General features: G+C 27.2%; 1 protein-coding gene across 3 annotated transcripts in view; it reads right to left on the bottom strand.

Moving 5' to 3' along the window:
- Positions 1 to 221: 221 nt before the first annotated feature.
- LOC117178871 (acyl-CoA Delta(11) desaturase) overlaps positions 222 to 22,779 on the bottom strand; it is a 67,034-nt gene continuing 44,476 nt past the window's right edge. For all 3 annotated transcript variants that reach the window (XM_033370384.1, XM_033370385.1, XM_033370383.1), the window contains exons 4-6: positions 20,300 to 20,505; positions 15,226 to 15,411; positions 222 to 2,967 (exon numbers count right to left, since the gene is read on the bottom strand). In XM_033370384.1, the coding sequence (XP_033226275.1) occupies positions 2,646 to 2,967; positions 15,226 to 15,411; positions 20,300 to 20,505 (714 nt within the window). In that variant the 3' untranslated portion in view covers positions 222 to 2,645. The remainder of the gene's footprint in view (positions 2,968 to 15,225; positions 15,412 to 20,299; positions 20,506 to 22,779) is intronic.

Here is a 22,779-nt window from a genome sequence, read left to right as displayed (position 1 = left end):
GTGTTCAACGTGAAGAAATATTTTGAAAATAATATAATCATGTCGCATTCAGCCATAACATAAGTTAATTTTCTCGATTAGTGTTATTGTCGATGATAAGAAGCACGATATTAGAAAAATGTAATTTTTTTAATAAGAAATTGAAAAACGTTGTTTGCAAAAGCTGGAAAAGGAATATTAAAATGATAATTCTGAAAGAATATAATATTATACAACATAAATTACTTTCTTAAAAATATAAGCTTTTATTAAACAGTTTACTGGAATTACAGTGAATATATTCAATATTGTATAATACACAATATAGTGATGCAGCTATGTTATTAGTTTTTGAACTCATTCGCACTTTAAAGATACAGCTTTTGTTTTTGATACTTTGAATTTAACAATCCTATCCATTTTGAATCCTGTAATGTAAACGAACGGAAATTCTGAAAAAGTCTCAACCTTACCGACCAGCAATAAGAAATTGATTCCTTTCGCATATTTCACTAGCATCGAGGCTCTTTGAAACCAGGTTTAGTATAGTAGCAAAAGTTTCTCAGTGAAAATGGTTCCTTTCGTATCGAGCAACTTGGAAATTATGGCTTCTCAATTGAAAAGTTTATCTTTTTTTTTAAATTTAATTATCACAAAATTGCATTTGGAAAATCTATTAAACGTCTAAACAAAGTACACTAACGCTGCACAGGTACGAGGTAACTTACGCGATGTATTAGTGTCTGAAAAAAGGACAATTCTGTTTGACTGAGTTTAGAAAATTTTTTTTTGTTTTTGTTATCACGAATCTCGATATCAGTATAAATAATCTAAATTATCCCTTCCCATTAAGGTATACTATTCACTGCCCTTCTACTACAATATCCGCATATCACTTTATTTTTAACTCTAAAATAATTTAGATACTTAATCTAAGTGCCCTATTTACTTCAAGAAAATTTATTTCACGACTTCACGAATCGCCAAAGAAATATCTTGAAAGCTTCAATTTGACAAGAACAATCAAATCGAAACAATGAGGCAAAAAGGAGAACATCCAAAAATCAGAGAGTTCTTGCAGAGTTGCTCGCAACTAAAACTAATTGTGCCATAGAGAAAATTCGAAATTAAGAGTACGTGTCGATTAATAGTTTGACGAATCATGATATTAAAATCTAGAGGGTCAATGTAACACGGACTTAAATAACCAGTCTGTGATCAGTACATGCCTCAGTTAGGGATGCAAATCTAAATTGAATTTTTTAAGGCTTTATATCTAGTAATGTTAAGGGATTTCCAAGACTTATTAGCCACTTTAAATACATTTTATTCAAATCAGCCACTAGATATAACTCCTTAAGAAGATAGCAAAGAAAAATCAATTCATTTATATCTATTTTGATTAGTTTGAAAAATCAGGCATATAATTGCGACATCGGGAAGTAAGCAAAAACAGACCAACTGAAGAAAAGAATGAGCAAAAAATGGAATTAAAGCTAGAATCTAAAGTGAAAGCGCCAAGATACGATACAGAAATATGCTTCATAGCCTTCTACACCTGCACTTTGATTATTCTCGTTCAATCCTTTTTCTTGAACATTGAATTTAAATCGAGACAGTTTGACTCTAGACATTTAGAGAGCACGAATGCTGCCTTAGACCATAGAGAACTGGAGCTATGCGATTAATTCTCCGCAACTTCTTAATTCTAATCATATTGTGCAACTTTAGCAATGAAAAAAAATAGTATAAATACAAGCCTCAAAGAACCGATAGAACAGAATGCAAGAGAGGGGGAGGGGGGAGAAAACAGAAAGTATTTACAAAATCTTACGGTAGCAAAAGAGTCGCTTTACGTATACAAATTTCTAGTTTCTCAGTCACCTTTGTACAAATTTACATTAAATTTTTTATGTGCACCAATAAAAAAATAAGTGTGTTCAATGCTTGTCGTGGAAATGCTACTCTGACTTGGAATATTTTTAGCGTTTTAAAGCGCACAGCGCAAGATGCCAAAGTTGAACTTGAACTTATTTTAGGGTTGCGGAGTCATAAGTTTCGAGCTCCCGTTATATCATTAAATGTATAAAAGAGTCAGTCGCTTTGGCACAAATCTCTTTACCCGTATATTACTTCTTTAAAAAAACTAGTACTCTCACACTTTTCCCTGATGACTTTTTTCAGGTCTATGTACCAGGAATTCGAGCGAAATTAAACGGGGATTCATGGATATTTGCCCATTAATTCGATAAATTAGGAAAATTATTTGGGTAAAAAACTAAGTTCAGTCCAGAAAAGTATCAAAGGATAATGAGGCTACATTCCTCTCTATGTCTTTCGACATAAAACATTGAAGAAATACCATTTTTTACACCCCCGTAGCTGCATTATTTTTGAGTAATTTTTCATACTTAGCATAATTTTCCGGTAAATTATATTAAATTTACATAAATAATTGCGAAATATCAGAAAATACTCGTTAATTTCGATGGAATCCCTGCTAGGTACCCTCCGCAGTTGTCACGTAAAATAGATACGGCATCCAGTACAATATGGATTAAGGTTGATTCGAAGCGTCGACAGTTATGTTTATATTAATCTTAAAAAAACACTTAACTACTTAACGTTCACGAGACTGTACAGGGGACTTTTTGGGTCGCAATTAACTATTCGTTTTTCGGATGATGTGTGATTATGGCTTCCTCTCGCTCCTCCGGAGGTTGATCCTTGTCGCCCCAACCCCAAACCTCGTGGCTGCCGTCACCTGTTCTTTCGACTCTTTTCTGCACCATCTCGGTCGAGACGCTTTTCAGGTCGTACGCCCAACCAATTTTCGCGAAAAAGTCTATGAACGCCGTTGTAAAGTTGAAGGTGTAATTGCCGAGCTCGGCAGTCTTGTAATCCCAGGGAAAGACGTGGTGGTAATTGTGCCAACCTTCACCCAGTGCCAGTATTGCAACGCTCTTGTTCTCCGAAGGATTGATGAACCTGCCAATGCGTTTCAAAATTAATTTCAGGGATCACAGGGCAAAAGGAGCACACAAAAGTGCAAATAGGGTCATTTTTCTTATCAAAAAAGGGGAATAATCGAGGGGCTTTTCGCTTCTGAAATCTGGTTAGAAATCACTCCAGAATTTCAAAGCAAGAGATTCTCAAATTTGTGTGAATCTCGAAACGAAAAAAAATTTAATTAATCAATACCAGGCCTCCTCACATCCGATATGGAATAAAATATTGGCAGCGCCCGAGGCCCCAGGGGGCCGAGGGGTCCCTGACCCCAGAAAATTACGTACGCTATAGTAAAATTGGGATTTTTTCTGCCCTTAAGAAGGCCCCTTCGAGGTTTAGCCACAGGCCTCGAAAAATTTTAATTCGGCGCTGAATATTGGGATCAAAGGGTACTTTTTTTAGCGCTCAAAGGGTAACAAATTCAGGATAAATTTAGAAGAATTCAATTGTATTGAACACTTTTTTTTTTAAATCAAAAAATTCTATTGATTTCCGTTAAATTGGAATGAACTTGGAGAAATTTAAGGTAAGCAGGAAGAATTCGGTGAATACAGTATTTTGTTTTATGTTAAAATTGTTGATATGTTATGAATCTTCTCTGAATTCTAACGATTTTTGGACAAAAAATCAAATTTGCTTAAAAATACTAAATTTAGGTGTGAAACCTAAATCAGCATAATCCTAAATCTTTTCCAAAATATAATTTTTGTTCTCAATAACCAATTTCATGTAAAAAAAACTTGATATACCCTGAAATTGGTCACAAATGGCAACATTTTGTTTAAAATATAGTGATTATTGTTTTAAAACACTTTTTGGTATAGAACAAAAGCGTCGTTGAAAATTGTTAAAAAATTGTGAATCTTTAGAATCTAATGATTTTTGTTTGAGAATAGCAATTTCCGGTGAAAAAAACACCAGCAAAAACGAAAAATGTAAATTTTTTTAGAAAATTGTAATCTTTGAAATCTAATGACCGAACCAATTTCAAACAAGGCCGGGTCCTACTCTTTAAATCGCAGAATCTCTCGGGGACAAAGTAGGTTATTCTTAAAGGAATTTAGGCGACACGTATTTTTCCGATTTGTAAAAAAATGTTCTAAAACGAAAATATTAAAAATGGATTTTCTCAAAAAACCCACCTTTACATTTTTTGCCCATTTTTTAAAACTTGTATTTTAATGATGAAGATATCTTCTAAGTTTGATGCCTGCTAAATAATTTTTATTGTTTACGAGAGAAGTTCAAAAATTGCATTTTTTATTTTCTTCAAATTTGAAGAACGTGAAAAAAATATATTTTCGGGAAACCCCCACCTTTTTATTCTTCTAAATATTTTCGAAAAGTTACTTTAGGCCTCGAGAACTTTTTTTCCCCTGGAAATGTAATTTTTTTATTTTTCTCGTAAACTATGAGAAATATCATTTTTCATAGAAAGTGGTAGAAAATTCGATTGGAAGAAAAAATAATTGAGAATAAATTTTATGCTTTTACGATGAATCATTTTGATAAAAAGAGATATTTCGGGTTTCACTCGTGTAAAAAACTACGAATTCGGCAAACAATTTGTAGTTTTTTACACGAGTGGAACCCGAAATATCTCTTTTTATCGAAAAAATAATTCTCCTGGCTAAAAAATTTATTTAGCAGGAATCAAACTTACAAGATATCTTCATTAGCAAAATACAAGTTTTAAAACATGGGCAAAAAATTTAAAGGTTGGTTTTTTTTTAGAAAGTCGACTTGTAACGTATTTAGAAAAACCGCTTAAATTTTGTTTTTTTAAATTTCCAGCGGATTTTGAAAGAAGACGATAAATTCAGAAGAATTAAAATCTATAGAACCCTTTTTTTAAATAAAAAAATTCTATTGATTTTCGTTAAATTGGAAAAATTTAAGGTAGACAGGAAGAATTCGGTGAATTTATTATTTTCTTATCTGTTTCACTTTTTAAAAAATTCAAGTTAAATTTAAAAAAAATCAAATGAATTGAAAACAAATTAAAAATAAGTATGATAAATCTTCATTAACTTTAGTGGACTAAACTAACTTTGAAATGAACTTGGAAAAATTCAAGCGAATTCGAAAGAATTTGATGAAATCCATAAGAATTCAAAGGTGAGGTTAAAATACTTCAGAATCAATTAAATGAAAACTTTTAAAAAATAGAAAAATCCAATAAATGAAGTAGTATTGAGTAAATTTAGAAGAATTCAAGTAAATTAAAAAAGTTCAAAAGATTTCGAAAAAATTCCGGGTAAATTAATAAGAATTCAGGGTGAATTCACAAAAAAATTAACTTCACACCTCTTCAAATCTTTGAAACCCTACTAAGTTCTGATAAGAAGGTGACTAATAACAACAAAACAATTCAAGTCAAATTTAAAATAATAATAATTGGATACTTTAAAAAAATGAAAAAATCCATTTCTTTCAGTAACATTTGAGTGAATTTAGAGGAAATTTATGGGAAGCGAGAAGAATTCGATCAAATTCATAAAAAATCAAACTGACTGAAATAAAAAAAACAATCAAGGGAATTTAAAACAATTTAAAAATAATAATATATTCGATGAAATGCCTCAGAATTTAAGGTGACTTTAAAGACTTTAAGATAAATTAGAAGAAAAAACTGTTTGAAAATCCACTGAATTTGGTGAAATTGAGTGGATTTAGAAGAATTTAAAAGGATTAAAAAATATTACGAAGAAATTTATAAAAATTTAGAGGAAATTCCATATGAATTGTAAAAAATATTTTAAAATCTCTTGCACTCTTTGAAATCCTACAAAATCCCTCACTTCATGTGAACAAATTTTTTGAAATCTATTGAAATGTTATAAGATTCCGTGAAGGGCTTTAGTAACCCCATAAAATAATTGAAATCCATTAAAATCTTACAAAAACCCTCGACATATATTAAAATATTCTATAACCTTGCACGTCATGTAAAATCTTTCCATATCTTCCGAAATTCTAGGAAACTCTTTAAAACCAAATGGATTTCTTTTAATCACTTAAAATTATTCAAACATTTGAAAATCCCTTGGAATTGTTCCAATCCTTTAAAAATGCCTTAAAGTCTTTTAAAATAACCTAAAATATTTCAAAGTCTTTGAAATCCCTTCAAACTTTTGAAAGAGAAAAAAAACAGTTTAGGGAATCTTTCAAAATTTCCTAAAATATCTCGAATCCTTTAATATATTTTGAAATCCTTTAAAAATTTCTTTGTAATCTTTTAAAATAACCTAAAATATTTTTAATTTTTTAAAAAGATTTGGAAAAAGACTAAAATATTTAAAATCCTGGGACTTTTTGTCAATTGATCCTCAGGCTGAACCAAATAAAAACGGTTAAAAAATCAAAAAATTGATTGAATTACGTTAAATAAAGTAAATTTAGAAGAATGCAAATGATTAAAAAATTTCTAAAGAATTAAAATAATTTAGGATAAATCAATAAGAATTCATTGGGAATTCTAAAAAAATTCAAATGTTTTCAAATCTTGGAAACTTTTGGAAATACTTCTTGAGAATAAATTCTTCAAATCCACTAAAATATTTTAAATCGCTCACAATTATTGAAATTTTATAATATCCTGTAAAAGCTTTAAAAATATCTAAAAACATTATAGATCTTGTAAAGTTGTTTAATATTTTCGAAATTAAAAAAAGCCTTTATCCTAAAATATTACAAACACTTTAAGATCCCTTAAAATTAATGAAATTATTTAAAAATTCCTTGGAATCTTTTAAAATTCCTTAAAATATTTCAAATTAAAATCTCTTGAAAGTGCCTTCGAAGTTTTGAAAGAAAATACTCTAAAATCTCAAAAATCCCTTTCGATTAATGAAATTTATTAAAAATTCATCGAATTCTTTAAAAATACACTTAGATGTTTCATAAGAATTCAAGACAATTCAGAAATATGTATAGATCGGAATTGAATAGAGATTGACCAGGAGTTAATTTATTGAAATAAAAGTGTTATAATGGGTTGCACATATGGTAGCATAGGGACCAAATCCTGAAAATAAGGTACTTGATGGACATAAAGTGAATATAATGTACATCAGGGGATTATAGGGACCGGTCTATGAGGCCTGCAATACGAATAAAAAATGCAACGAAACTCACTTCAGATTTTGCAATGTTTATAAAGTCAGCAACGACAAGATTCCGGAGACCGCAACGAATCAGAGACAGGATTCTTAAAATCAATTTAAATCTTTGAAAATATTTTTCGAATCTCACTCGATTATTAAAAAAAGAAATTTGACTGTGTAGAAGGGAAGATGCAGTTTGAAAATTATTATGACAACTATAGAGAAAACTTAAAATCATATAGTCCTTTCACAGTTGTTTCGGATTCGAAGGATAATGAAATAATCGTCAAAGAATCTTCCATATGATAGTTATTGAGTGAAAGTTTATCAAACGTTAGTAATGACAGACTGCAAAGAGTTCGTGACTCAGGATATAATCGAAATGGAATAATGACTGAGATTCAAAAATCTGGAAGTTTTGCCGAAAAATCTGATCAAATTTATATTGGAAACTGGTTTTTTATTCAAAATTTGAAAAGACAAGGGCCACATTATGGAATTTATTCTAGGATTTATGTATTTATCAGGTAAAAGTTGGAAAGCCAAGGAATTTTTAAGACAATTTTGCAATTCTGAGCGAAATAAATCCGAGATTGGTGTTCTATGTAATTGGTACACTTTTAATACGTGTATAAAAGAAATTATTTCACTCATGAAAAAAGCGAGCACTCTTACGTCAATGGATCAAATTACGTTATTACAATTGCGGCACCGATTTTAAATGAGGAAGACAGTTATTTGCCTTCTGGAATCAATAAAAAAATGTAATGTTTGCACAATTCTGCTGAATAGTGTATATATTATTATTAGCGGAGAGAAAATCTATTAGTTTAATAAATAGCTTTAAAATGTTTCATGTTTTCGATTCCATTTTAAGTTTGAATAAAATATAATTATTGTCTTGAATTGGGATTCTTATTTATTCGTCACTCATTAAGTTTAATTCTATTAAGTCTAATTATTAATCATTAAATAATTTCAATTTTAAATGGAATTTCTTCGAACAAATACTTCTCAATTTTTTCCTTTTGAGTAATGAGAAAGAATATGGCTTTCAAAAGTTTAAAAATGTATGTCATGTTACACTTTCTTCAAACAACTTTAAGAATTGTATAAGATTAGATTATCGTAAATGAACTTTTTTGTACTTTTTGCATATTTTTTGCTTTTTCACATTAAACAAGCGTTCTCAAAACTGATATAGTTGAGATGAATAATGCAAAGAAATCCTTAGTAATTCACACATAAATATTTTAGATGTCAGTTTTCATAATTAAATTTTTAAGGAATTCGAGGAATAATCACTTTTCAACCATTTTCTTTCAAATTATCTTCCAAATGCGCTAAAGAATTTTTGCATTTAAAATACCCATATTTTTTATATCATTAATTTAAAATATAATTCGAGATATCTTCTCTGATATCATCATGTATATCTCTATGTATATTTAAATTCTATTCTGCTAATTTTTTTCACTATGATTTGTTGAAAGATCTTATTTACTTGTAACGTTTAATAACCTAATAAAAAATTTAGTATATTTATTTAAAGTGAATAAGCTTAAAGGTTTTGAATATTGTTTCTTTTTAAAAAATCGTAATTTTTCTTTAAAGCACGTAAATGTCAATATCGTAATTCGTATTTTGAACAATTGAAAAGTTAGCTGCGTTTTTAAAAGTTGCACCTGAAACTCGCTCTGAAACAACTTCAGTCCGTTTAGAGTCATTGATATTTTGAAAGATCTGAAGAATCCGAATCATGTGATATTGCGGAAGTCTTAGATATCACGCCGAGTCCACACGGATTGTCATAAATTTGATTAAATTTCTCAAAGAACTAAACAATCTCGAAAGTCACGGTAAACAATTACAAATCTCCAATATGAATTGAAATTCAGTATAATTCGAAAAATGATAGTATTTCGATTTATCAAGACTCGTGGGTCACGGGATTCGAAAGCATTTCAGAAGTGAAAAGCCCCTCGGGAATAAGAGCTGAAAGATTAAACATTAGGGCGTATTGAAAAAAAATTGTTTGTGCGAAGTCTTAATAGCAATCGAAACTTTCTTTTGCGAGCTAAAAACAGTCCCCTAAGGTTTCATAAAAAAAAATTCCTTCTGTCTCCGCATCGTCATTTGATTTACGCATGTAAAGCGAAAATGCCATTAAAATATTTTGTACCCTACCTGAGTGACCTTGAAATTTCAAAATATCGAAAAAAATCTACTTTTTCCCTACATTTTTAAAGTTACGGCCATTTTGTGGACTATTTGATCATGAAAAGTCTTATATACGTTAAGAAAAATGTGTTTTAAGTATGTTACAACGATAATATATAAAGAATGTCAATATTAAAATCATTTTTATTGATTTTGGATTCAAAGAAAATATATAAAAATGATTTATTGCTCTTTATTTCACAGAAAAATTGATTTCCGGTGTCTGAAAAAGGTAAAAGTTTTTTTGAGTGTACTTATAGATTTACACTTGTACAGTGAGGAGGTAATTTATATCATTTTTATCCGGCCAAAATAACGTAGTTGATTTTTTTCAATCTTTTGAAATTTCAAGGTCACTTTGGTAGGATAAAAATACTTTAATCAACAATTTCAATCTAGGTACAAATCCACTTGCTTCGAACAATTTTTTCTGATTATTTTTACACCGTAAATTAATTCTATTGTCAAATAAAGAGCAATATATCACTTTTATATATTTTCTTGTCATTAAAAGTCTATAAACCTGATTTTAATGTAAACATTCCTGATATATTATTGTTTCAACATATTGCAAATACATTCTTATTAATGCATAATTGTATATCATACATTATATGGTCAAGTAATCGAAAATATTGCCGTTACTCTAAGAAAATAGGGAAAAAGTCGACTTTTTTCTTTTTTTTTTTTAACTTCAAAGTCTATTAGGGAGGTCAAACAATATTTGAATGGAATTATCGCTTTGCAGGTATAAATCAACTTGTTTTAAAATATTTGTATTGTTAGTTTAAATATAAAAAAATGTGTGCTGTTCAAATTTGAAGGATTCGTTCAAAATGAAACTTTAGTGAAGTATTTTTTACTCCTAAAAGAAAGTTTTCATTGCTATTAGATCTTCGAGCAAACAACTTTTTTTTCGACACGCCCTATGAAACATTTATTTTCACATGTCGAAAAGAACAATATTTAATAAGAAACATTATATTTCGAGATAATTTTCACTTGAAATCTATACACAGTCATATAAAAAAGTATGAGAAGAAATAAAATGAATTAAATAGACATTAGTTATTGAATACACTAGTATTCAATAATGGGTACACTTAGTAATTTCGGAGAATTTTCCGCGTAAATCAAATATTGTATTTTCAGAAATCGTATATTTAAAGAGAAAAGGGGAAGTTTTTTGAGAATATGAGAAAAGGGGAATTTTAAGAAAAAAAGAGAAACTAAGAAAAAAAGAGAAGACTATGTACCCTGTAATTTACAAACATATCTTTTTAGAACTTCCCTACCTTAATGGGATTGAGTTGCATAGAGATTCAAATCTGTAATTTACTTTTAATTTCTTTTCCGAAATTGTTAATGTACTTGTATTTATGGTTTTTTTAGATATTCTAGGCACTAAATGCTCAAGAAGTCTACCAATGATGAAATTCTAGACAAACAAATAAGGTAACGAAATTGGCCATTTCAGGTTTATAAATTTTTATTTAAAGAAAAAATGTTGAAATAAACTCACTGTAGAATATAAATAATACTATTAATATCTAACTTACTTATTATCATTTCACAATCAGCGAAAAAATGTTTTTTTTTTATCTACCTAGAAATGATATTTCTGAGCTTATGTTTATAAAATTGTGGATGAAAATCACAGATAACAATTTTTAATCAACATTATTGGTTCAACATCACAATAACTAAGCTTATATCAACAATTGAAGAAAAATTACGTTTTTTAATGAGGAAATGGCAGATTGAGACATTTGTTTATAGAAATTGTAATTAAAAATAGAAAAATCAACTCAAAGAATGTTCCATGAACAACGGTAGCGCTGAAATCGAACTTTGGGTTTGATACTTCATTCTTTTTAAATTTTTTAAAAATAGAATTTAATACTGACATTCTATTGAGAAAATAATACCTAATAGTCTATTCTATAAAATGTTGTCAATTAAAATATAAAAGATATTTCAATATACATAGATATTTTAATAATTTCGTAAGGTTATATCATTAATCCAGGTACTAATTGTTTAATAACAAAAATTATTTTACATTTTTAAATGTATTATATTTTTTCGAAAAATGTTTAAATTCCTACTTATTATAATTTGTATAAAATCAATATTAACTTATCGTAATATAATTTTAGTAAACAAAATGGATTTTTCGTATTTAGAAATGATAAATCTAAGTTTTTGTTTATAAAAATGTTTATAACAATCATATGAATTAATTTTGGATCAATTCTGTTTGTTAATTATCATTAAAAAGTTAATGCGAACAATAATGAAAAAAATTATTTTGTACAAGGGGAAATGGCCGATTGGTTAATTTGTTTATAGAAATTGTTATTAACCATAAATATAATTTATGCTTGGTAAAGCTTACAGTTAAAAATACCTTTTTTTTAAACAGAATTGTTAATCAGTTCTGGTCAAAAAAATTAGTATAACGGTAGGAAAAACTAATCAAGTTAAATTTTTTTTATAATAATATTTATAACAATAGTGGATGAAGGACGTCACGGCATAACCATATAAGTGCAATTTTTTTTGAAATCACGTTTTATTCGCTTAAAAATTCTCTAAAATTCTACCGGGCATTGCAGTGAAAGGATTGAAGAAGAACGGCAAAATGAAACCGGGTATTTTAAAATACATTTTTTTTAAGAGACGATTTTTTAAATTTATTTGTTACTTTTAAGTCTTATATTTGTCTCGTAATGCGTTTATAATATTGCAGACACATGTTATATGTTAACAGGAATCTAAAGGAAAAAAAATGTCATAGACTTACACGGTTTGAACATCAATCGATTTTTGAGGAACAGTATTTCCAAAAATATTAACTTTTTCGAAGTTTTGTTAATTTTGCAATGCAAATGATGACTCTTAAGAAAAATATTGGGAATTAGAGTAAAAAGAGCTTTTTTCTTCCAGAAAAAGACTTAATTTATAATAAAAATTGTTTATATGGTCCCATTTGCCCATTTTCGGCCTTCCTTTAGGCATGATAACAAAAACTTAAAATTACTAATCCGGAATTTACTATTCAAAATCACTTACAGCATAAAATTCTAAGCCGATTTTCAAAATTTTCTTAAAAGTGATCAGCAATAGTTGCATAAGTGCTCGTATGGATGAGATTTTTTAATTTTTACCATTTTTTATTTTTTATATAAATAAAGAAAAAGCGAAAAGGGACCTTTGTAATTATTAGTTACCTTTAAATAAATAACTTAATTAATCCTATTCTCGATAGAAATGAAAATCGAAGTATCTAAAGAATATAAATATATTATTAGGATTGCATATATAACGTCAATTGAAGTTGTTAGTTTTAAATAAATTTATTTCGCCATAAAATTGAATAATAATTGATCAAATGTACTCATCTTTGAAGAAAATTCTACATTTCCTCAATTTCTAAGTAATATTTTTAGTTTTGCGGTTAAAAGTTTTTATGAAAATGAATTTAATTGTCTGTACGTAGAAACATAATTTAAAAATAATCGCACGTGAGAGTTTCTATTTCGTTTCTTTCACATTGAGTGAAATATGACCATGCCCTTCATTAGTATGCAACATACTCAAGTTGCATCAAAAAAACTAATTTTATACTTAAAATTTTAAAACATTTGTAAAATATGCAAAAATGACCAAGTAATAATTCAAAAAAATAATGTTTTATTTACTACGTACAAAAATGTCATTTGTTGGCATGCCAATTCTGAAGATGTCACTCACCGGTCGGATTTTAAATAAAATCGGTCTTAAAGTTTGCAATTAGAAGCGCAATACACACACACACACACACACATGTATGTATGTATATCATGGATTTTGTTCTTGAAAATGTTTTTAAATTCGAGAGCTAATTCACTTGAGCTATTAATACAATCTCAATAAAATAATTTCTTTCTTTTAATAAACAAATTTCCAGTTCACATTATTTTTTACTCCCACTGAATTGTTGATGAGTATTAAGTATTGTAATTATAATTTATTTATCATTCAAATGCTTTCATAATGCAATATTGTTTAAATGGTAACTAACACTAGAAAAAAATACATGGTCTACTTTGCCAAAATAATTACGTAATCGAGACAATCTTCGAGTGGATTATCATTGTCTCTACGCAATTTGAAGTGAATATTCTATTCATACATAATAAATTTGAAGTTCTTTAAAAAATAAAAGTAATTTAAAACATTCGGACACGAAATTTATACCACATTTGAATTCTCATTTGGCCTTTTTAGCAGTTGCTATGCTATTTTTTATTTTTTAAGGGTAATAATAACATTGAAAAATAATAATAATATAAAACACATTAAATTCCAAAAATCTTTTGCCAACAGAATAAATTTTCAAACTAATAAGACTAACTTCAAACAAGAAAATTTTGATAAAAAATGTTCACGAAACGTCGGAAAAATTCGTAGTAGTTTTTTTGTTTTACACGATTGGAACCCGAAATATCACTTTTTATCAAAATGAATCATCGTAAAAGCATTAAGTCCATTAACAAAATGTTGTTAACCAAACGATTGCATTAATAACGAAATAGTTCAACTTTCAAACAAAAAAGATGAATTTTCAACAAAATAGTTGAACTTTTAACCAAAAAATTCAATTTTCAAGCCAAAAAGATTGTTTAGTAAAAGAAAGTCAAATTGTCAACAAAATTGTTCATTTTCAACCAACAAAGGTGACTTTTCTAGTATAAAAGATGAATTTTCGAACAGGTAGTTGATTTTTCAACTTATACAGGATAAATCCCCAAACAAAACAAAAACCAAAAGAGTTACATTTTTAAACAAAGAGATGAATGTTTAAAAATATATTTTCAACAAAATACTTCAACTTACAACCACGTAGTTGTATTTTTAACAGAAAAATATGCATTTTTCTACCCAAACAGTTAAGTTTTCAAACTAAAGATTAATTTTTCACTCAGAAAATTAGGATTCGACCAAAAAAGACCAATTTTCATAAAAACAGTTGAATCCTCAAAAAAGAGATTTGAAGAGAATTGAATTTTCAAGAAAAATAATAAATCTGGAAACAAAAAATTAATTAAAAAAAAAAAAACAATAAAATTAAACGAATTGGTTTTGACTTTTCAATCAAAAGAGGTGAATGAACCATGCAACAGTTGATATTTCAGTCAAAAAATATTTTAAAATAAAAACCAGTTGAATGCAACGAAAAGACGAATTTTCAACAGAATAATGAACTTGTCAACCTAGAACGCGTAGTTTTTAATCAAACATTTGTATTTTTAACAAAGAAGATGAACTTTCTAACAAAAATGGGAACATTTTCTCAAAAAGTATATAAGTTTTCAAACAAATAGTTGAATTTTGAACGAGAAAAAATCAATTTTTAATTAGAAACACAGAATTTTGATTAAATATATATTTTTAACCAAAAATGGAATAGTTATATTTATAGTTTGAAAAAATCAATTCTCAACCAAAAAAAAAGAAGAATTTTCAACAAATCAGTTGAATTTTCAACCAAGGAAACGAACTTTTGTCTCAATAGTTCAACAAACAACCCAAAATATGATTTTTTAAGTAAGAAGATTAATTTTCTCAAAACCTATTAGTTAAATTTTCAACCAAAGAGATGAATCTTGAACAAATAAATATCAACATTTAACAAAGTAATTCAACTTTCAACCAATCAATTGTATTTTTTACCAAAAAATATGACTTTGTAACCAAATAGTGGCACTTTCAAGAAAACAATTTTATTTTTAGACAAATGGTAGAATTTTTAACCCAATAAGATGAAATATAATAGTAGACTTTTCAACAGGAAAATAATTGATTCGCTAATAAATAAATAAATAATATTACATAATATAAATTACGCATTATTTTTTGTACTTACTGATCGTAAGGATGATTGCCAAAGAGATGAGCAGCCGAGTTGACGAGCCACGTCATATTTAGCGTGAATGTATATCGAAGAACGGCTGCAATGAAATAAGCATTCGTCCATGTTTCATTCCAACCCATGACAGGAATGACAGTAGGTAGCAGGAAGCACAATAGTGGCATCAGAAAGAAATAGTATCTGTAACAAAGTGGAGTTATGAATTTCATTTTTCTTTACTACCAAAATATTATATTCATTCTTTACCGAGAGAAACGTTTCTTCGAATCAAGCAACATTTCTTTCAATGTAGGTCAAAAAAATGAATACTTTTGATACAAAAAAAATTCATTCAAAAGGAAGAACTTAATCAAATATAACAGAGAGGAGGGTACGTTGTTGGCGCACCTAGAAGAAAAAGTAAATTTAAAATAAAAACATACAATCGTCCATAATAGGAAAATATGTTTTTAGTTGCTTGACATTTAGGCTAGAGTAATGTAGAATGGGGCTGAGCGGCTCGTTTTTTTCGGTTATTTACAATACAGTACAAGACATTTCGATTATATATATTATATATTTAATTAATAAACCACTATTTATCATCCCTTTGAAGTAGAAGCGACTTTACCTTAAGATGTGGGACAAAGTGGGTCACTCATAAATTTTTTTTTAAAAGTACTTAACTGGAAAACTTTACAGAAAAAGTAATGATTTTTAAGTTTTCTATACATTTTAAAGCAAATTTAGTAAGGTATATACTCGTACTCAACTAAAATGATGAATCCTTAACTCAAATAGATAAATTGTAAATCAAAAAGAGGAATTTTTATTATAAGAGTTTAACTTTAACCCAAATAGTTTCATTTTCCACAAAAAAGATTACTTTTCCACTTAAAAGATGAATATTCAACTTTAATACTTGAATTTTTAACCGAAAATATCAATTTTTAAACAAGAAGATTAATTTTCAAACAAAAAGACTCATATTCTACAAAGAAATACAATTTTTCAACCAAATATATGCACTTTCAAAGAAATAAAAGTCTTTTTTAAACACAATAGATTTTTAATTAAAGAATGGCCAATTTTTAACAAAATAGTTAAATTATCATTAAAATGCATTAATTTACAATCAATCTGACAGATTAAAACTAAAATTATGAATCTTTAACGGACATAGTTGAATTTTAAACTAAAAAGGTGAATTTTCGACGAAAATGATGAATCTTTAACTGGAATAATTAAATTTTCAAACAAAAAGGTGAATTTTCGATCAAGAAGATTCATTTGTGCACAAAAAGATGCATTTTCAACTAAAAAATATATTTTTTTCAAAAAAGAATTGTAAAGTTAAGTTATCGGTGAAAAAATAATGTTTAACCAAAGAGATGAATTTCTAACTAAATGTATTAAGCTTTAACTAGAATAAATTGAATTTTCAACCAAAGAGATGAATTTTTAACCAAGGTGATTAATTTCTACAAAAACAGATGATTTTTCAAATAAAAAGATCATGCTTCCACCAAAAATTGAATAGTTAAAAAAATTAATGTTCAACTAGCGAGATGAATTTTTAAACAAAATCATGGAATATCAAACTGGAATAATTACATTTTCAGTTTAAAAAATTGATTCTCAACAATCAAAAAACAAATTTCAACAAAATAGTTCAAGTTTCAAATGGAATAGCTTTATTTGCAGTAAAAAAATTTCAACAAAATAGAACATTTTTTAACCAAAGAGGTGAATGTTCATTTTTTTTCAATTTTCACAATCTATCTCAAAAGTTGCCTATCTTTGAAATGATTTATAAAATCGACAAAAAAGATATATTATTAATTTCTGTAAATCGTAACGGAGACTTCTAAGCACACTCCAGAAAAAAAATTCAGGTTGAAATTGTTTATTTAATAGTAGTTATTTAAAGGTTTAATTTTTCCTTTCTCTTTAAGGAAAAGTTACATTTTTTATTTAATCCTAATCTTCAAGGCCTCATTTTATTCTTCAAAGGATTCTCTAAATTTCTATTTAGGTTGATTTTATTTTTTTAAAAATTTTATTGAGAAATCATTCAGTTATTATTGTTATAAGTAATCATAGTTTAAATTTTAATTAACAACGCCCAAATGGAAATGCAGAGAATACTTCAAAGAATGAAATAAGGCCCATGATCATTAGGATTAATTAAGCTTCTATCAAGATTTCCAGAAATCAATAATGGATCTATTTATTTTAATTTTATAAATAATAATTTTAAAGATTGGCTACAATTAAGATTGATTGTACGTGTCGTACATCCTTAAAGTGATTATTCTTCAACGAAAAAAATTATTTTTAACGTAGGAGTTTAAAATTTAACTAAATAATTTAATTTTTATTCCAAAAAATATTAATTCTTAACAAAAAATATAGCAGTTAATATTTTAACCATAAAAGATTTTCATCTTTAATAAAAAATAGACCAATTCAAACAAAAATGACGACTTTTCAACATGAGTTCCATTTTTAACTAAGAAAGATTTTTCAGTCAAAAGAAAGTAAAAGTTGCAAACAAAATTGTAGAATTTTCAGAAAAAATAGAAATTTGAAACCAAATAAATTAATTTTTTACTAAAAAGAACGAATTTTCATCCAAATACTTGAATTGTCAACTAAAAACGATCTATTTTTAACCAGAAATAGAATAATTCAAATTTTTATCAGCTTTTTCCAGATATATAAAAAATCTCTGACAATTCCAGGTTTTCTAGATAGAAGAGATACTCTATCAACTGAATGTTGAGTTTTATACAAAATCAAATACGATCAAGCCAAGAATCCGTTAAATAATGACCAGTTTCTTGGTTTCCATGAAGCATATCATCACTAGGGTGGCCCAAAAAACGCTTTTCGAGCTATAGGACAAGCCCCCCCCCCCCCCCAAAAAAAAAGATTCCATTTGCGGAGGAAATAAATTTGTAATTTTTTGTTTGAAATTCACATATCTCAAAATCTCTTTTAATTAACATGAGAAAATTTTGGATTTTCGAAAAATTAAACTCATGCTCCAGGTTTTGATCAAAACGTGCCAAATTTTTTAGGAATTGAAGAGGAGCGTCTACCGTCTAGTAATATCTGTCGTCTTTTCCATACAAATAATTATTAATAGACAATTTAAATATTTCCCATGACTTTTTAAACAATGTTTAATTGTTTAAATAAATGTAACTCATTTAAACATTTATTTCCAAAAAATAATCGTATTTTCTGATTAAATTTAATAGTTGGTCATTTTTTGAAGTAGTATATTTTTTTAAACATTATGTAATTATTTCAACAATTAATTATTGCTTATTTGTGAAATGTCTCAAAATTGAACCAAAGATGTCCATTTTTTCTCAATTTGGTATCTTATGCTACTTTTTGTTTTTTTTTTCGATAGCTTTAACAAAATAAAATAAAATAGAATACATATAATTGTTTTTTCTGACTGTATAGTGTACAGAAAAAACAATATTAACCTTTTTAAATTGTTTAAACAAATATAACTTAATTAAAAAAATTAATTTTCCTAACATATTTTTATACTCGTATTTTCTGAATCAAAAATAATATTGTACGATTTCGAGTAATAGTAAATTCTGCTAAAAACTTTATCTTATTATTCATACAATTATATATTGTTTATACAATTAATTAATGTTTTTTTCATTTGCTTTAAGTTGAGTATGGATGGTTCACATCCTTTTTGGCGCATTATTAAATAAATCATCAAAGTCATAACAAAATTTAAATGATTAAAGTGTATTTATTATTGCACTTTTCATATTTTAAAAACTTTACCATGATTACATCATAAAAAAGTACATTCACTAATGAAAATTCTGATTCAAGTTTCATAATTTTGTCTAAAAAACACTTATGAGGACAAAGATTATATTTTGGGTAATTTATGATAATTAAAATAATAAAAACATTGCTTTAGTTAACTTTGTACAAGTAGTACAATTTATCTATTTATGTTTGATCAATGAAAAGCATAAGACAAGCTAATTTTGAAATTGACGAAAAAATTGAAAGTGACGAAAATATCAAAATGCATCAGAATCGATGAAGAACGAAGATTACCTGCGAGGCTCATAAATTGTTAAACAGTCAACAGTAGTGAATAATACTGCTAAATGAGGTGTTAAACTAATATCGGACTTTAACTTTTTGATAACGAGAAGTGGGGATAAAAAAATACTTACTAAAAGCAGTAAAAAATGATAGAAAACAGTTTCCAGATTATATTTCATTATAGTATTTGAAAGTCTTTTATGAATATCAAGCTGACATACTGGAAGACACAACAAATTTATATTTATCTATATTTACGAAAATAATTAAATGTGTTATATTTCATATTATTGATTCACATTTTTTCATAGAAAACTGTTTGAACGACTACAAAATTGATTAAACAATGACATGACATTTTTAACAGAATTTAATACTCCTAGAAATCATTCAATATTATGTTTAATTCAGGAAATATGATTTTTTAAAAAGGTTCGAAAAGTAAATGTTTAAAGAAATTACATTTGTTTAAACAATTAACAAATGGTTAATATATTTTTTCAATACACTATCAAATCAGAAAAATAATTGTATGTATTCTATTTTATTTCATTTTTTAGACTTATCGAAAAAAATAAAAAGTAGCACAAGATAACAATTTGAGAAAAAAATGGACATCTCTGGCTCAAATTTTAGAAATTTTGTAAACAAACAATAATTATTCGTTTAAACAATTAATGTTTAAAAAAATTGGACTGCACATAATGACCAACTATTACATTTTAATCAGAAAATTCGACTATTTTTTATATTTTTTGGGAATAAGTAATTGCTTAAATAAGTTAGATTTATTTAAACTACCCTCCTTTCTCCTTCTAAGGACCTGAAAGGAAGATTCGTCTTTTAATTGAAAAATAAGGATAAAATGAGTAAATGTGTAAAGGAAAAGGCCATTCTTTACGAAGAATTTAGATTTCTTCATCGTTCTAATTACTGAACGAGATTTTTGTTCAACTAAATTCAAGAGAAATGGAAAAAAATGACCTACTTTTTCTGGAAGGCGAGGATTGGATCATTTTGCAAATCACTCATGTCGATTCCTTTGCCTTTAATCCTCACATCGGGATGTTTACGGCACAGTAACCAACCAACATGGGCAAAAAAAAAACCTCTCTTGGCATTATGTGGATCTGCATCTGTTTCGCTGTATTTATGATGCACCCTGTGGTCTCTCGCCCAATCAATCGCAGCATCCTGAACAAAATTAAATTTTATTTCACTCTAAACTAGCATTAAATGCCTGAATTGTAATTTATAATTCAAAACTTTTCAATCTAAATAATTTTTATTTGAAGCGATACAAATTTTGCAATTTGAAATTAAATAAAAATTTAATTTTTTAAATTGAAAGTTTCGGAAATACTCGAATTTTAAATTGCTATGACAAATTTTTCCAGGGTGAAACAAAAAAAAATTCACCGTTTACGAAAACTGTTAAATTATCAACCTTAAAAATTGAATTATTTTATAAAAACATTCAACATGAAGTTATTTTAAATAAAAATAAAAAAAATGTGTACTACGGAACGTTGAAAATTAAACGAATCCGAATTTTATTTAAAGCTGAACAAATTTTAATTACCAAGAACTTTCGATAATAAAACTTGTTTATACTCTAACCCTTAACAATTTTAATTATTTTAAATAAATTCAAATACTTTAAAAAATTTGAAATCGTTGGTTATACTTTTTAAAAAAATCAAGAAATGTATACAAATGTCCGCATTGTTTCTTTTATTATTAGGAAAATCTAAATACATAGTTTGATGAAAAATTTTCAATATTTTTAACACATTTTCAAATAAGAAATAATGCAATTTTCAACGCCTAATTATAAAATCTTTTCAATTTCCGGAGGATTTTAATTTAAAATTGTTAAATCGTTTAACAATTAAATTAAATTACAAGTTGTTTTACAATATTATCAGAAAAAATCTGAACATAAAGCTAAAATATTTTAGGGCGGCATCTAAAAAAAAATTATGGTTATTTCTCTGTTATTAACAAATTATCCAGCTCACTAATGATGGTTGTTTTTAATATAAAAAGCATAAAGAACCCTTTAAAAACTGTAATAAAAATACATTTTTTTAAGTTGATATCTTAAGAGTTATAAATCGTTGAAGAAGGTAGTTTCCGCTTAGAAACATACTAATTGCTTATTTTTATTGTTGCTTTTTAAAGAAAGAAAACCTTTCCTTTCAGAAAAATCAACAAGCCTTACTTAAAAAAATGCAAATTTGCTTTTCATCTTCTTGCTTTTGAAGCAAAAAAATTGTTTCAAGGCTTCAAAAATTAAACTGTTTTATAATTGCAAACTCAAAACAATAATTATAAATTGAAACTATAAATATTTGAAAGTTGATCAATATTCAGTGATCAAATCGATTTTTTTTAGTAAAAAATGTGAATTCTGTCAGAGAAAATCACTATCACTTTCACGGTTCTAAATTAAAGAATTTTAAATATTATTAACATTCAGAGTTTCATTATTCAAAAAAAGTTGAAAATGATATCGGTAAATTTCAGAATTATTAAATTAAAACTTAAAGCGTAGAAGTTTATTCGATTATAAGGTATAATTTTTCGCAAGTTTATTATGATTAATGTTTTTCCAGTTTATAGGATTTAATTAATATTCAAAGATATTCTTAAATATTTTAGCTCAATAGGTTGATTAAATAATTAAATACTGAAAACATAATGAATCATTACTTAAATTTTCTTCTAAAGTCCATGAATTTGAATAATAATTCGAAGAAGCTTAAGATTGCTAACTCTTCAAGTAGAAATTTGGATTTTCAAAAAGATAGATGAATTTTTAACCAAATAGTAGAATTTTCAACCGAAAAGATTAATTTTCTACCAAAAAGAAAAAAAACATTAATTCTCAATCAAACAGTTAATTTATCAATATAAAAAGGACAATTTTCCATCAAATAGATCAATTTTGAACTAAAAAGATGAGTTTTCAATCAAAAATAGAATATTTGAATTTTCAATCAAAACAATTATTTTTCCACACAGAAAAGATTCATTTCTAAAACAAAGGACCCCGCACTAAGTGTGTGGGAAAATGGCTTTCGGTGGATTTAGCTCAAACTTTGTAACTTTTAAGGTTATAAGTGCCGGATGAAATGTTACCCAAAGTAACATTAGTAACTAGTGCGTACATTCCGATAATTACATTGTACTGTTCTCAAGAGTGCCGAACGTTAAGCGTTTGCCCGTTCTGAGAATCGCGCTATATGAGTCAACAGTGTTGACTCATATTTATATGAGTCAACAGTGTTGACTCATATTGTCATTGGTTTGGCTAAAAATGTTACTGACTACTTCTTGATGCTTGTTTCGTATACAGACATCGCTTGTGTCGCTAAAGCTACTAGGATTGGTTCGATTCGCTGATCATGGGCGCTTAGCGTTCGGCCCTCTGGCGAAGGGTACACTGTTATTATCGATGTGCGC

The sequence above is a fragment of the Belonocnema kinseyi genome, chromosome 8 (genome assembly GCF_010883055.1).
Source record: "Belonocnema kinseyi isolate 2016_QV_RU_SX_M_011 chromosome 8, B_treatae_v1, whole genome shotgun sequence".
Taxonomy (NCBI): domain Eukaryota; kingdom Metazoa; phylum Arthropoda; class Insecta; order Hymenoptera; family Cynipidae; genus Belonocnema; species Belonocnema kinseyi.
The sequence above is the reverse complement of the archived record's forward strand: the minus strand, read 5'-3'. Positions and strand labels throughout refer to the sequence as shown.